Genomic DNA, 16,869 nt, shown 5'->3' on the forward strand with positions numbered 1-16,869 from the left:
CCTCTGCCCCTACCTTGCTTGCACATTCTCTGTCTCTCAAAATAAACATTTTTTTAAAAATTAAAATGATTTTTCATTTTTCTTTCACAAAACACTAATCAACATGCCAAATTTGCTGACCTTCTGGGCCAATAAGTGGCTATCGATCAAAATGAATCAAAAAATGAATTCAGTTGATCTATTTCCTCAAGATAAAAATATTTTATTTGGTATTTTAACAACCAATGGGAAAACAAGTGATGTTGGGGGTAAGAGCAAAAATGTTTTCTTTGGTACTGATAGATAAAATTTATTTATTTATTCATTTATTTATTTATAAGTTTATTTATTTTGAGAGAGAGTTCAGGACCATGAGGGGGAGCAGAGAAAGAGTGAGAGAGAGAGAATTCTAAACAGACTCTGTGCCATCAGTGCAGAGCTGGATGCGAGGCTCAAACCCACAAACCACGAGATCATGACCGGAGCCAAAATCAACAGTTGGATGCTTAAACCAACTGAGCCACCCAGGTGCCCCTGACAGATAAAATTTTAAATATTTTATTTTACTATTTTTTTAATCAATTGAATGTAATTTTTTTAATGTTTATTGATTTTGGGAGAAAGGGTGCATGCATGAGCGGGGAAGGGACAGAGAGAGAGAGATGGAGAGAGAATCCTAAGTGGGCTCCATGCCTAGTGCAGAGCCCAACTTAGGGCTCAATGTCACGACTGTTAGGTTATGACCTGAGCTGAAATCGAGAGTTGGATGCTTGACTGAGCCACCCAGGTGCCCCTAATTTAAAATATTTTATTTTTATTTTTATAATGTTTATTTATTTTTGAGAGACAGAGAGAGACAGCATGAGCAGGGGAGGGGCAGAAAGAGAGGTAGACATAGAACATGAAGCAGGCTCCAGGCTCTGAGCTGTCAGCACAGAGCACGACGCGGGGCTTAAACTCACGAGCCATGAGATCATGACCTGAGCCGAAGTCAGACGCCCAACTGACTGAGCCACCCAGGTGCCCCTGAAATATGTTAAAGTACTGTTTATTTATTCTTCATCTCATCCTTTAAAAACAACTGTTTTCAGGTATATTTAGGAATAGGTGATATGTCAGCACAGCATGAGTATATATTATTTAAGGTATGTAAATATGTAATAAGAAATTGTATATTCAAAGAAGGTGTGGGCAGAAGAGACAAAGAAGTACTTGGCTCTGGCGGCGCCTGGAGCTTCTGGGCGGGGGCATGAGAGCCACCGTCACCAGCCCTTCCCTGTCCCCAGATCCTTGGAGGCTTTGCCCTCTGGAATAGTGTGTGACAGTTGCTCTGTAGGGTGTGAGCAGAGTGGCCTCAAGAATTTGGAGGTGTCCTCTGAGAAGTAAATGAGCAAGGTACGTGTCTCACTGTGACATGATCCACCTGGCCTGCAGAAATAAAACAGATGACATCTAGAGATGTCCCCACTGATAATCACCTGGAAAAAGGTTGTGATTTAGCAAGATAAAGCCCAGTAACCTGTGGTGTGTCCTGCTGAAAGGACAATGGGACCAAGCTAGGGGTGTGAACAAAGATGTGGTTTCTGAACCTCTGGCCTCAGAGTCAGGATGGTTACTCATTAAAATGCAGGTTCTGAGCCTTGCTCCAGATCCCCTGAGTTAGAACCAGCAGTCCGGGCCTGGGAACCTGTGTTTGACTAGCCCTCCCAGAGGAGTTCTCTGAATACTCAAGCTTGAGGGTCCCTGGCCCACAGTGCAGGTGTGGGCAGTGTCTGCCACTGTGACAAGGGCACCAGGTCAGGGTAACCAGGTGAGCACCCTCCTCACAGTAAGGTCCCTGCTTTCTGAGCCTGAGGGCCCCCACACCACCTGGCTTAGGGGACGAGATTTTGCCAGGCCAGCATTGGGTGTTGAGGGTTTGGCATAAGGAATGGTCCTAGTGACAATGAATCCCCAGGCTCTCTGGTATCCATATTCTCTTTCCTTCCTCAGTTTCCTGTGTCTTGACCAGCATCCTCATGTCAGTCAGACTACCCTGGGTAGTAAGGAGACCACACCAGGATCTCGGGGCCTTGTGGGGGACGCCAGCTGCCCATCTTCCTGGGGAAGCCTCTATAAGACCAAGGCCTGCTTCTCCACTGGGAGAAGCACCTAGGTCTGAGATAACAAAATAATGGGGGGCCCACAGGCAGAAGCTGACTGACAGGGAAGGACCCTGTGATTCCCAGGGCTGACTAGAGCCACGTGATGACCCAGGGGTGAAGACTGCACCCCAACATGCCCTGAGGCCCCCTCCCATCTGAGTCCTCCAGTACCCAGGGCTGCCCCATTTAGCGCAGGATATTCAGCTCCCACAGCCGCCCCCCCACCCCACTATCTTCCCATCATATTTACCTAGTTTCTCCCGGAGTGACTTCTGGAAATTTAGTGCCTCCTTGGTCACGTCCATCTCCCGTTTTATGGCATTGATGCGCTGTGTGGTCTCACTGGCCCTTTTCCTCCGCTCGTTCAAGATGGATTTGTTGTCTTTGAAGATGCGGTTGATCTCACTGCCTCGCTCGTTCTTAAAGTCCTCGAAGGCCACAGGTTTGGGGGGTGGGGTACTGGGCCTGAAGACAGAGGGGGAGGGGAAGGAGAAAGTGGGGCAGGGTCTTAGAGCCTAGAGGCACTTGGCCTCTCTTCGCCGGGGCTTCTGTGGGCAGAAGGCCCAAACTCCCAGGCACCACCTATCCTGCACTGGAGCTACCCTGTGTGGGAACCGCTCACCTGTGTCTGTCTCACTCAGCAAGCAAGGACACATGACCATTGCAGAAAGTGAGGACAGCAAGGAAAAGTGTAAAAAACAGAAAACAAAACAAAAAACCACTCACTGCCTATTAGCAATTACACTCTGGTGTCTCTACTTCAGGGATCTCTTCAATAATTTTTTTAATGTTTGAGGAGCACTTGGGTGGCTCAGTCGGTTGAGCATCTGACTCTTGATTTCGGCTCAGGTCATGATCCCAGGCTTGTGGGATCAAGCCCCATCTCGGGCTCCGTGCTGAGCATGGAGCCTGCTTGGGATTCTCTCTCACCCTCTGCTCCTCTCCCCCGCTCACACATGTTCTCTCCCTCTCTCTCTAAAATAAAAATAAATAAATAATTAAAGTTTTTTTAATGTTTGAGGCCACACAGTAGATGTAATTTTACATCTTACGTCATTCAGAGAACCATTCTTTCGTGTTATAAGGAGCCCCGAGAACTCTGGTTAACAAGATATAATTTGAAGTGCTGGGGCAGGGAGAAGCAGATCGTCTGCAACTTCCTATGAAATGCATCGAAAAAATAAGAGGGATTGGGGTGACTGGGTGGCTCAGTGAGTTAGGCGTCTGACTTCAGCTCAGGTCATGATCTCGTGGTCCATGAGTTTGAGCGCTACGTCAGGCTCTGTGCTGACAGCTCAGAGACAGGAGCCTGCTTCGGATTCTGTTGTCTCCCTCTCTCTCTGCCCCTCCCCTGCTCACACTCTGTCTCTCTCACTCTCAAAAATGCATAAATGTTAAAAAAAATTTTTTTTAATAAGAGGGATGGAGAGAAAGATGGATGTGTGATGCAATAAGTATAGTAATATGTTAAATGTAGACTCAAGACAGTATTCACTGTCCAGTACTTCCAACTTCTCTGAGTGCTTAGAACTGTTCACCTGCTGGGGAAAAAATTCTTCATGCACATCCTTGTACATCCCAAGGGCAGAGATAATAACTCATTTAGTGCCTTTGCCATCACATTAGCTCCTGAAGGTATTTCACAAAAAACTGTTGTCACCTTTTTAAATTGATGATGCAATGAACATCTGTTTGCACAAATCTTTGTGCAAACATCTCTAATTATTTCCTCAGGATGGATTACTGAACACTCAATGACCGACTCACCAGGGAGAGAAACTGGGTAGCCAGAGGAAGGGGTCTCATACCTTGAGAATTTGGTGCCTTTTTTTTTCTTTGTCTTTAAGTAGGCTTCAAACCTAGCATGGAGCCCAACGTGGGGCTTGAACTCATGACCCTGAGATCAAGACCTGAGCTGAGATCATGAGTCAGACACTGACTGAGCCACCCAAGCACCCTGAGGGGCCTTTTAAATGCATTAGTTATTTAAAGAAAAAAAAATTTTTAATGCTTATTTATTTTCTAGAGAGACAGAGCACGAGCAGGGGAGTGGTAGAGAGCAAGAGGGACAGAGCAACCGAGCGGGCTCTGCAGTGATAGCAGAGAGCCTGATGTGGGGCTCAAACTCACGGACCATGAAATCATGACTTGAGCTGAAGTCGGACGCTCAGCTGACTGAGCCACCCAGGTGCCCCTAAAAATTTTTATTTAAATAATGGCTATTTGAAGGGTCTAAAATGATTCCATGTGTAACTGCATATCTTGGAGGAGTTCTGAGGCGGGACCATTTTGCATGTGTATAAGCCATCATCTTACTTCTTTTTTTTGTTGTTGTTACTTCTTTTTGGATTGTACTCCTAGTCTTTGCCTGTTATCCCCTGTTTTATCTCATGTATCTACAGGTACTATTCACATGTTGAGGATCACATTCTGGTTTTGAAAGATCTGGAGCAGGAACTACCATTAGAGGGTCACCTGGGTGGGCGTAATTCCTCCTTTGGGGAGTCCGAAGGAAGGGGCTCAAGGCTGGAGGTCTCCCGTTCCCGTATAGTCATGTCTTTGACATCCCCCTCCTTGGAGGATGGGGTCAGCTGGGTCTTGGACGTAGAGACATCCAACTCCTTGCCACTCACAGGGCTGCTGGCACCTTCCTTTCTTGCTGAGGAGCTAGAAGGAGAAGGCAGGGAGACCCCAGGCTTAGTCATGGGCAGTAAGGTGTCTCTGGTGCTGAGGAGAGTGACCTTTCCAAACCCTGTTATATCAGAAGCCCCATCCCACTCAGTCTTATTTAGATCATACATGTGGGCCCAAACGCAAAGAGTAAGACCCTATGGATAGGAAGAGGAGAGCATCCTTCTCCTCCTCATCAGAATACGTAGCCCCCCCTTCAGCAGCCTCAGCAGGAGACACCTGGGAAAATGGCAGTCTCCAGGTCTGGAAGCAGGTGCACCTGTGGGGTGGGCCACAGGCTCCCGGGAATATCCTGGCCATTGAGGCACTTATCACACAGGCACCCCTGGAAAGGAGTGGCAGAGCCCCCATCCAGGTTAGGTCTGGGGACCGAAGGTAAAGCAAGACATGTCTGCCCTGATGCCTTGACCAGCCCATGAGTTCTGCATTCTCCCACCTACATGGGTGCCCACACCAGCTCCCAGGAAGGTAGCTGCCCTTCCCCTCCAAGTGACGGTGCCCAGCGTCCTCCTTCTCAGAGAGGCATGTCTGAGCAGGCCTGAATCATCAGGAGGATGCGAGGGGCCTCGGCAACCCCCGCTACCTGACTCCTGTCCTGCATGTGATGGTTTTGCACAATCAGCTTTGGACTGTGTCCTTTACCAAGTGATAGTAACAACAACAACACATTCCCACTGTGTACTTTCTAGGTACGGGGACTGCATTCACCCACATCTTCACAACCCCCATGATTTTGATGCTACTATTATGAGTCCCAACTTAGGGACCAGAAAATGGAAGCACAGAGAGGCTGTCATGCCTCGCACAAGGGTGAAAGGCGCTTCCTAGAGCCTATGCTCTTTGTCCACTGCTACGAGCATCTCCCAGGGAGAGCGTCTCATTAAGTGAGCCTTGCATCCACAAATGATCTTTGCCTGAAAGGTGAACTGTGGTTTTTAGGGGACATGAGCACCAGGCAGCTGGGTCACAGGTGGTTTCCGTGTGCAGTACTAGAGTGGGGAGTGCTAGCCTGGCCTCTCTCTTCTACTCTACCACTCATCAGTGGTGTGGCCTTGGACCACACCCCTGGGCCTTGGTTTCCACATCAGTAAGATGGAGACATTAATGCCCACCTCATGGGGTCGCTGTGTGGACAAGAGGTAACCAGCCCAACCTGAGTCCCGTGGATACTGCTAGTACTGGCAGTAATGGGAGCAACTGTGACCAGCCAGTAGCTAAGACACTAGCTTAGCTACTCTCTTCTTTCACCAGCCAAGGAGGGCCAGGTGTTGAGCAGGTAGAGCAGCAGGAAGGTTACTCACCTGAGCTGCTCTTTGAAGGTCTTCTTGGACTTGGATTTCTTCCCAGGTTTGGCAGAGAAAGGGGTGACCCCGAGTCCGAAGCCTTGTCCATCAGGCTCACCTACTAGGTGGCCATCAACGTCCACAAGCCCTGCCTGGAAGAGGCCAGCCACAGGGCAAGGAGTTAGTTGAAGGGTTCTGGCCTGTGGGGGACCCAAGTGCATACGTGCTCTGGTGGGCACGTTGACCCCACACACCAAGATAGCTGTCGCCAGTGCCGCTGACTTCAGGCTGCCCCCAACAGCACTATCTCTGGCCATTCTACCAAATGTCCACTTTCCACATCAACACCACGCCATACCGAGAATCTCGAGTCCTGTTGCCAACGTGACTCCAGGAACCGGTCTTGTCTGTGGTCACGTCTCTAATTTTGGAGACCATTTTAAATTCCTGTATGGCAGACTCTTGCATGGGTCACACTCATCCTGGTGTTACCTTTACCTGTTGCAACCCTAGATCTGCTTTAATGTGACACTTGCTGCTTCTGAAAAGGTCTGGGGATGGAAACATCTGACATGAATGCTGTCAACAAGAAGCAACCATGCATACCTTCTGGACCGCAGAAATGGCTGCAAAGTCATTCTTATCTATGAGGGTATACTTCCTGCGCAAAGCAGATTCCACTTCCTGTTCCTGTTGGCTTGAGAGAGAGAATGAGAGAACACCTGACACCTGGGGCCATGCTGAACCCTCTGGAGCAAGAACCAAGTACTGGAGGTAGACCTCATGTGGGTGTGGCCCCCCTGTGATGGAACCACACCCTCCTCATGAACCAGACCAGACAAAACAAGTTCATGCCACATCCCGATTTCTCAGTGCACACATCTATTGTCCAGCCTCCCAAATTTGTAATGGCCACCCTTGCTTGCCAGGCACTTCTGCTCCAAGATAACTTTAACAAGGACTGTAAGCCTGCCTCAGGACCATGCTTTCCTAGGTGCTATCTTTAAAGGCCCTTTGGGGGGTGCCTGGGTGGCTCACTTGATTAAGTGTCCGACTTCAGCTCAGGTCATGATCTCACGGTCCGTGAGTTCAAGCCTCACATCGAGCTCTGTGTGACAGCTCAGAGCCTGGAGCCTGTTTCGGATTCTGCGTCTCTGTCTCTTGCTGCCCCTCCACCACTCAAGCTCCCTCTCTCTCTCAAAAATAAATAAACATTTAAAAATTATTTAAAAAGGGCCCTTTGGAATCACGTGACCCACTTCTGTGATCCACCCAGCATAAGCCACTCAGTTTACAGGTATGCCTGTACCCATATAAACCACAAATGCCTCTTGAGGTGGGGGTGGGGAGCAGGGAATATTCACGATGCCCTGCTCTGGCCATGCTCAGGGCACTCAGGGTCGGCACTCCATAAGGACCTCCTGTTGAGTTAATGAACTCAAGAAACATCTACCAGGGACTACCAGGGACTCCTCTCTGTGTTGTCCTTAAATGGATGTCTGTCCTCCCCGCTTCCCCCAGGGGAAGGGAAGGGCTGGAGGATTTGAGAGCTCAGGGTCCTGGGCACACCCCAAGAACTCTGATCTGGCTCTTCACACACGAGAGACGAGGCAGTGCACTTAGAGGCCATGCCCTGACCACGGGAAATGAAAATGGCCGCCTGATGTAGGAATCCAGTGGGTGGGGAGGGTCCCTTACCTCAGAACCACCCGGAACTGGTTGAACACCTCCTGGATCTGTCTGAGGTTGATTATCTGGAGGGAAGAGAGCAAGGCAGAGGTTAGGCCTCTGGCAGCGCAGCACAGGGTGTGTCTCTGTTCATAGAGAAACCAGGACTCCTTGACTAACCCTTTGATCCTCTGTCTTGAGAATGGCATATCTGTTCTCCTCAAGAACAAAGAAACAATTGGTTAATAGTTTTCAAGCTAAGCATTTATTGAGGCTATAAAAATGACCTTTTCTAAGGGAAGATCTCCTCCGTAAAATTAGAATGTCTCTAGTACTTGAAAATACTAAGAAAAAACATTTTAATAAAATGTATTGTCCTCAGCTCTCTCCTGTTGCTGAAAGGTTCTGTTGAACTTTTGTGTGGTTACAGACACACATACATCTATGGCTGGGGGAAGGCTATTGGCTTCCCTCTCAGCCCTAGGGACCACAAGCATTACCCCTGAGGGTCAGTCTAGGACTAGCACTGTTACAATGCCAGAAGGGCCTGCCCCTCCATCGTCTGAGGCCTGCCAGTTATAGCTGCCACAGTGACAGGCTAGGGATGGGGAGGTGTCTGTCACGTAGCTCCCTGATGAAGGGTTTGCTGGCCTGCACTGTGAAAAAAGAATGCAACCTTCCTCCTGAGGGCCCTTCCCCATGTGGCTGCCGTCTCTTCCTCCTTGGCCTACTCCAACTCAGGCCCTGGGTGTCTGCCTTGTAAACCAGCATGACCATCATCCTTGAATGGCCTCACCCCACGTGGCAGAGCCAAGCACCTGAGCTCCTACAGCTCAGTTAATTCCAGCTTGCTTTCCCTCCTCACTGTACAAGTGTGGCCACCAAAGTCCACAAGGTTAAGCATTTTGCTGACATCACTCAGCAAGGAGGCAGCTGAGCTGGGACGTGATTCAGGGCAGCCTGGCTCCAGGGCCTGCACTTGTGATGGACTACCCCCTGTGTGGTCAGGGCCGGTCAAGGCTTCTGGCCACTCTGTGGGGCACACCCATGCTTGTAACCCTAAACATGGATGCTGAGGCTTCAGTGGGCTGCAGGGCCCGAGGCCGGGGGTCCAGCACCACCCACCCGACACCCACTGCACCCACTCAGTGTAAGGTTCTAAGGCCAGCACAGCACAAGTGGGGGTATGCCCAGGATAGGGAGACCCAGGCCACTGGGCATGGTGGTCCCAAGGAGATGCTCCTTACATCAATCTCGTCCAGTGTCCCCTCCAGGTACCTCCGCACCTGGGAGTTGATCTCAGCAATCTGGATTTCATCCATGGGATCGTAGTTCACAAGGGTGCGGTTGGCCTTGGAGGAGGATGAAGAACATGTCAATGAGCTCCAAATACCTGAGCCTGACAGGGGCAGGAGGGGTCATTCTGAGAATCAAGGTGGAGAGGTTTGGGCACAGGTCCTGGCCACCTAAGCCAGCTCCATTCCCTTCACCATCAGGTCTTGGCCAGGTGCTCAGGTCACAGAGGGACAACTGGGTCTTGGAGGGAAGGAAAGCCACCTGTCATGAGCTTGCCACTCCAAGCAAAGGGCTCTGCTGCCCGAGTCTCAGGAGACTCTAGGATGACAGCCATGGGTGGGAGGTGGCTGCCTCTGCCTTGAGACACCCCCCCCCCCCCCCCCACTCATGAGCAGGCCCAGGCAAGCCACCAGAGGTCTCCTGTCCCCACCCTCTGCCCTCAGGGCTCTATGCTGCTGCCCCTCCCCCACTGCCCAGTATGCCCCACCTCCTCTGACCTTGACCATCATGCTATCTATCCCTGCCCTACCTGCCTGGCACCTGGCCCCCTGCCCCTCATCTTCCTGCCAACTGTCTGCCTCTGCTCCCTGATATCTGACACCCCTGCCCACATCCTCCTGCTCTTCCAATTTCCCTGCCCACCAGGCATCCCTGGCTCCTTAGCCCCTCTGACCCCAAAGTCTCCCTGCCTACTTGGCCCTCCTGGGGCCTGTCTACCCAATCCCTCTGCCCACCTGGTACTGTGACCGCAGTCCCTCCAGCACTCCGGCCAGCCCCTCACCCAGCCACCTGCCTCCAGCCCCTTACCAGGCTGTCGTGGATGGCCAGCTCCTGCTTGAGCAGTGCCAGCTCCTTCTCCAGGTTCTTGACCATTCGCTGCCAGGGAAACACAGTTTGGGACGGGGCAGGGAGGACAGTCAGAGAGGCCACTCTGCCTCTTCCACATCAAGCCCACAGTTCCCCAACCTGTGGCCGGACATCCTGGCCCCTCCTGGTAATCCATGGAGTGTGATCTCAGCATCTGGACAATTCCTTCCCCGCCAGTGACTCTTTCCCAACTGGGGTGAGTTTAGGGCCTTCGGGGGCCTCACAAGTCCCTGGCCTCTGCTTCTTTCAGCAGACAGAGGAGATTTAACAGAGTGAGCACAGGCACCCACAGGGCAACCTCACACCTCAACTTCCAGGAACTTCGGGTTATTTCCAGTCTACCGGGGTGAAGGCCTTCTCGTTGCAGCCCGCTGCCTCCAGGAGGCTCCCCACGCAGTCGTACCTTTTACCCTCATCCTTCCCAACCACTGCACAAACATGTCACATTCCCTGCTGATAATCATGTATGTCACCTCCAAAGTTTTGCTGTTATAAACAAGGCTGCACAACATTTTTGTACTTACATCTTTGTGTCTTTATAGGTTTCTGTAGGATAGCACAGGCTCTTTGTGATCTGCCCCCATTAACTCTTCCCTACCGTTCTCCTCCAAGCTCATTCCACTCCTACCAAATTGGCACACTCCCGCCTCTGCACTGCCTGTCCCCTCTGCCCAGGACACTCTTCCCCCAGGTGTTGCCCTGGCACACCCCCACACCTCCTTCAAGTCTTTGTTCAAAAGCTTCTAAATTAGGCACATTTCAATCACTCTATGTAAAACTGCAGTTTTACACACTCCCACTCCCACACCACTCTTTTTTCAAATCTTGCTCTAATTTTCTTTATAGCACCTATCACCAACACACCCTAGAGCAGTGCTGTTTGACAGTACTTCCTGTAATGATGGAAATGTTCTCTATCTGGGCCCTGAGTTACATGTAGCTACTGAACCCTGGAAATGTCATTAGGGTGACCAAGGAAGTGAACTTTTAATTTTATGTAACTAATTTAAATAACCCCAAGCGAGTAGCAGCTACTATTCTGGATGGTGGAGCTCTAGAACTTACCTATTTCTTTTTTTTTTTTTTTTAATATTTTTATTTTTTTATATTTATTTATTTATTTATTTATTAACGTTTATTTATTTTTGAGAGAGAGAGAGACACAGCATGAACAGGGGAGGGGCAGAGAGAGAGGGAGACACAGAATCTGAAACGGGCTCCAGGCTCTGAGCTGGCAGCACAGAGCCCGACGCGGGGCTCGAACTCACGGACCGTGAGATCGTGACCTGAGCCGAAGTTGGACGCTTAACCGACTGAGCCACCCAGGCGCCCCTTTTTTAATTTGTTTTTAAATTTATTTATTTATTTTGAGAGAGAGAGAAAGCAGGGGGAGAGAGAGAGGAAGAGAGACCCAAGCAGGCTCCACGCTGTCAGTGCAGAGCACAACGTGGGGCTCCAACTCACAAACCATGAGATCATAACCTGAGCTGAAATTGAGAGTCAGATGCTCAACCAACTGAGTCACCCAGGCACCCCTTTAAACATTTTTTAAAGAAAAATTGTAGGCACACATACCTCATTTCATTGTTCTTTGCTTTACTGAGCTTCTCAGATACTGTTTTTTATAGATTGAAGATTTGTGGCAACCTTGAATCAGGCAAGTCTATCGGCACTATTTTTCCACAACATTTGCTCACTTCCTGTCTCTGTGTTACATTTGGTAACTTCTGCAGTATTTCAAATTTTTCATTATTATTTTATTTGTTATATTATCTGTGATCAGGGATTATGAGTCACTGAAAGCTCAGACTTGGGGTGAAGTAGGCTCCATGCCCAGCATGGAGCCTGACACGGGGCTTGAATTCATGACCCTGAGATCAAGACCTCAGCTGAGATCAAGAGTCAGACACTGAACTGACTGAGCCACCCAGGTGTCCCAGCAATAAAGTATTTTTAAATTAAGGTAGGTGCATTGTTTTTTTAGACATAATGCTATTGCACACTTAACAGACTACAGTATAGGGGTGCCTGGGTAGCTCAGTCAGTTAAGCATCCAACACTTGATTTCAACTCGGGTCATGTTATCACAGTTTGTGAGATTGAGCCCTGCATCAGACTCCATGCTGACAGTTCCAGAGGCTGCATGGGATTCTCTCTCCCCATCTCTCTTTGCCCCGCCTCAGACTACTGTATAGCATAAAAGTAACTTTTACAGGCACTGGGAAACCACAAAACTCATTTGACTTGCTTTATTGTGATATTCACTATATTATAGTGGTCTAGAACTGAACCCACAATATCTCTGGAGGTATGCCTGAATATTTGAGGTGTACAACATGATATACACATACATAGTAAAATGATTACTATAGTCAAGTTAGCTAATGTATCTATCTCCTCACCTAGGGACAATTTTTTGTGTGTGGTTAAGAGCATCTGAGATCTACTTTCCCAGCAAAGCTCAGATGATGGTTAGCATTTTTGAGCAATAAAGCATTTTTTAAATACAGTATACAATACGGTATTATTTTTTGAAAAAATGTTTAATGTTTATTTTTGAGAGAGAGAGACAAAGCACGAGCAACGGAGGGGCAGAGAGGGGGAGATACAGAATCCGAAGCAGGCTCCAGGCTCTGAGCTGTCAGCACAGAGCTCAATGTGGGGCTTGAATTCACAGAGTGCAAGATCATGACCTGAGCTGAAGTCGGACGCTCAACCGACTGAGCCACCCAGGTACCCCTACAATATGGTATTATTAACTATGGTCACCATGCTGTACTGAACTGGGGATAAGATAAGATCCCCAGAACTTATCCATCCTATAAATGAAAATTTGTGTACTTTGAGCAACATTTCCCCTTTCCTCAGCCCCTACCCCCACTCTTGGTAACCACCACTCTACTCCCTGTTTCTGTGAATTTGACTTTTTAGGTTCCACATGTAAATGAAATCTTGCAGTATTTTTCCTTCTGTATCTGGTTTATTTCACTTGGAATAATGTCTTCTAAGTTCATCAATGTTGTTGCAAATGGCAGGATCTAGATTCACTTCTTTTATTTTTTTTAAGTTTATTTATTTAAGTAATCTCTACACCGAATCTGGGGCTCAAACTCACAAATCCGAGAGTAAGAATTATATGCTCTCCCTGGGGCGCCTGGGTGGCTTAGTCAGTTGAACGTCTGACTTCAGCTCAGGTCATGATCTCACAGTTGGTGAGTTCGGGTCCCACATCGGGCTCTATGCTGACAGCTCAGAGCCTGGAGCCTGCTTCCGATTCTGTGTCTCCCTCTCTCTCTGCCCCTCCCCCACACATGCTCTGTCTCTCTCTGCCTCTCAGAAATAAAGAAAACTAATAAAAAAAAATTTTTTTAAATAGAATTATATGCTCTCCCAACTAAGCCAGCCAGGCTCATTTATTTCTTATATTTATCGTATCTCTCTCTCCCACCCCCAGTAGTCAGCTCTTTGAGGACACAGATTTGTGTTTTTTGTATATTAACACACTCCAGGTGCTTCAAAAAGTGCCTGGCACATGGTAAGTGCTCTATAGATTTTAGGTGAATGGATAAATGACATATTTCTAGAAACAGAATTGCTGAGTCATTTTACATCTGATGGATGCTGTCCTGTTGTCTTTCAAATGAGAGGCACAAGGGATTTTATGCTGAGAACCTTCTCTGTGAACAACAGGGCGTTCTTCAGTTGTCAAAAAATGGCCACTGGAGGGAGCCCCTGACAACTGCATCCTGGTACTGGTGACCAGGGCTGTGACCAGTCTGCAGCGAGAGGTGACAGAACCCTGGCATTCTGGTGTCTTTGTGGCAATTCAGGGCACAAAGCCTAAGACTCAAAGCACATGACCAGGGTCCAAATCCCGGCTCTGCCCCTCTGGGAAGCCCCAAGAGGTTCTCCTTCAGGTAGACTTCCTATGAGGTCAACGGGAGAGGCTTGGTGGCGAAGCAAGCCCCTCCCCTCAGCTGAGGGATCTCAGTTCTAAAAAATACATCATGCCGCCGCTAGGGAAAGTCGGGCTGTTGAGGGCCTCCAGCTGGATGACTGTCCAGTGTGGTGCGGGGAGCCAGGCTTAGATCTCTGGGCCAATCAGGTGATGTGAGGAAATGGGTCATTGGCTCCCCCTGTAACCAGCCTCCATTCACATCCTGAGACCATAGGTGCTTCTCCTCATGCCTGGCAGACTCGCCCTCCTGTACCGAATGGAAAGAAGCTGCTTGGAAACACAGGGCTGGGGCACCAGACCCCACAGAACAGGGCCTGGCAGCACCTCCTGGCTGACCAACTCCTTTTTTTTTTTTTGTATCTCAGATGGAACACGAACCTGACCAATGCCTTTAAAGACCAGGGACATTTTCTGGATGGAACTAATGCCTTGGAAACAGCACAGACTCAAGTAAGTTCCCTGACGGTCAGGGGTTTTCATCATAAACGTAATGAGGATAATTCAGCACCTTCTGTTTAAGCAGCACACCAGGCTAGGAGCACCTCTCCACTCGGGAAACTTCCCTGGTTGACCCCACTGCAGCCTGCAGGTATGATCTTCTCTCAGCAGAGCAGAATATCAAGTGTTTGTCTGCTGCCTGTTTACACCCAAGGCTCACAACCTTTACACCACCTCACAGAATCACAGACTGACAGAGTACGAGGGTCACCTGGAGGTCATCAGTCCAGCCTCCTAGTCCATAGGTGAAAACTCTGAGGCAATTCCACAGAAGCTACCCCATGGTCCAGAAAACAGGCATCTATGCTGAAGAGGGCGCTAGAAATAACACAGGCAGACTGGCTGTGGTCTATGGAAGGCGGCAGCCCAGGTAATTTTCCATGCCTCTCTCAAGAACTCATGCTTATAAATGCTTATCATTTTTTAAGTTTACTTATCTTGAGAGAGAGAGAGAGAGAGAGAGAGAGAGAGAGAGAGAGAATGAGGGACAGAGAGAAAGGGAGAGAGAGAAAATCCCAAGCAGGTTCTGCCCTTTCAGTGCAGAGCCCGATAAGCTCTTTTTTAATTAAAAAAAAATTTTTTTTAATGTTTTTATTTATTTTTGAGACAGAGAGAGACAGAGCATGAGCAGGGGAAGGACAGAGAGAGAGGGAGGCATAGAATCCGAAGCAGGCTCCAGGCTCTGAGCTGTCAGCACAGAGCCCGATGCGGGGCTCGAACTCACAGACTGCGAGATCATGACCTGAGCTGAAGTCGAACACTTAACCGACTGAGCCACCCAGGCGCCCCTTACATTTTTTTAATTAAAAAAATTTTTCATTTTTTAAGTAGGCTTCGCACCCAGCATGGAGCCCATTGCAGGGTTTGAACTCACAGCCCTTGAGATCAAGACCTGAGCTTAGATCGAGTCAGACACTTAACCGACTGAGGCACCCAGGTGCCCCCCCCCCCACCTTTTTAAAGAAATAAAACACTGCAGACAAATATGCAGCCCCTATGTACCTCTCTCCAAGTCCACCGCCCCCCCCGACATCCCAGAGGGAACCCCCAGCCTCAGGTTGGTCTTTTCGCCCCTGTGTTTTGTTGTTGTTGCTTTTTTTTAATGCACACACATGTATCGATGAACGATATTCAGCTATGCTTCACATGTGTTTAGACAGATGCTACCATTTGGCCCGCTTCAATCCCGCTTGAGATTATCCAGCTGGCAGCTCGAGCCCTGGCTCTCTCCCTCCCTGACTCACTCAGCTCCTCTCTGGTGAAGGGCTAGCGGTCCCGTGCCCAGCTGCTCACTAGTACAATGAGCAGCACAGGCACCGTTCTGCCTCGAGGCTCTTCACATACATATGTGGGGACTGCCTCCAGACTGTCCACCGGGAAAGGGAACACTGCTGACCCATACAGTGAGCAGCGCGCTAGCTAACATTTACTGAGCATTCACTCCACGACAGCACTGTGGGAAGAGGTTTCTCCCCATTGTATGATTCTCCACAGCCTCTCTTAGAGAGTGGATTCTGCCACTCCCCCAATTTACTATTGAAGAAATGGTGGCTTACTAAGAATAAGTATCTTGCTGAGGCTGTACAGCTGATGGAAGGAAAGAGCAGGTTGCTGAACCCCCAATGTGGGGGCCATGGCTCTTAACTACTGTGCCAGTGGTTCTTGAGTGTGGCCCCGGAAGAGCAGCAGCAGCAGCATCTGGAAACTTATTAGAAACGTGAATCCTTAGGCCTCACCCTTTGGCCAATGGAATCAGGAACTCTGAATGGGTTCAGTGACCTGCGGTTCTAGAAGCCTGCCTAGAGGGGCTCCTGGGTGGCTCAGGCGATTAAGCGACAGGCTCCAGGTTTCTTCTCAGGTCATGATCTCACAGTTCCTGAGGTGAAGCCCTGTGTGGGGCTCTGCTCTGATGGTATGGAGCCTGCTTGGGATTCTTTCTCACCTCTCTCTCTGCTTGTCGCCCCCTCACATTCTCTCTCTCAAAACAAACAAACAAACAAACATTAAAAAAAAAAAAAAGAAGCCGGCCTGGGGTTCTGCTACCAGCTCGGTCTGAGAGCCACTGCTCTAACCCACCCCCCTCCTCAACCTCCAAACCATGGGTTAGTTACACAGAGCCACGGGGACCACTATTTTCCTTTAGGATTTGGAATCTGGAAGGTTTAACTACTTTGTCATGAGCTCAGGGCACGTACATGCTCCTGTCTCTGGTAACCATGATTCCACAAGCATCCTGAAGGAAAATGAGGTAAATGAGTTTTTACTTTACAAGAACTTGCCAAGATGCTCTCAAAAGCAATTTTATAGATTATGCTCTGGCCAGGAACAGACAAAGGCTCTGGTTTCTGCACATTCTCGCCACCACTCTGCATTGTGGAAACGTGCTAATTTTTGCTAGTCTAAGGGTGGACTTTCACTAAGGTTTCAACCTACACCTCCCTGGTGGTGGTGCTGAGCGCTCCTGATCTGTCAGCTGTGCTTGCTG

General features: G+C 49.0%; 1 protein-coding gene across 15 annotated transcripts in view; it reads right to left on the reverse strand.

The window, feature by feature from the left end:
• The window catches only part of KIF9 (kinesin family member 9), a 53,820-nt gene that overhangs the window by 13,297 nt on the left and 23,654 nt on the right, over nt 1-16,869 (reverse strand). For all 15 annotated transcript variants that reach the window (XM_042929153.1, XM_042929152.1, XM_042929143.1 and 12 more), the window contains 7 exons: nt 9,869-9,937; nt 9,013-9,117; nt 7,796-7,851; nt 6,704-6,794; nt 6,116-6,249; nt 4,599-4,790; nt 2,374-2,588 (listed from right to left, as the gene is read on the reverse strand). In XM_042929153.1, coding sequence (XP_042785087.1) covers nt 2,374-2,588; nt 4,599-4,790; nt 6,116-6,249; nt 6,704-6,794; nt 7,796-7,851; nt 9,013-9,117; nt 9,869-9,937 — 862 coding nt within the window. The remainder of the gene's footprint in view (nt 1-2,373; nt 2,589-4,598; nt 4,791-6,115; nt 6,250-6,703; nt 6,795-7,795; nt 7,852-9,012; nt 9,118-9,868; nt 9,938-16,869) is intronic.

Source organism: Panthera leo, chromosome A2, assembly GCF_018350215.1.
Source record: "Panthera leo isolate Ple1 chromosome A2, P.leo_Ple1_pat1.1, whole genome shotgun sequence".
In the NCBI taxonomy this organism is placed as follows: domain Eukaryota; kingdom Metazoa; phylum Chordata; class Mammalia; order Carnivora; family Felidae; genus Panthera; species Panthera leo.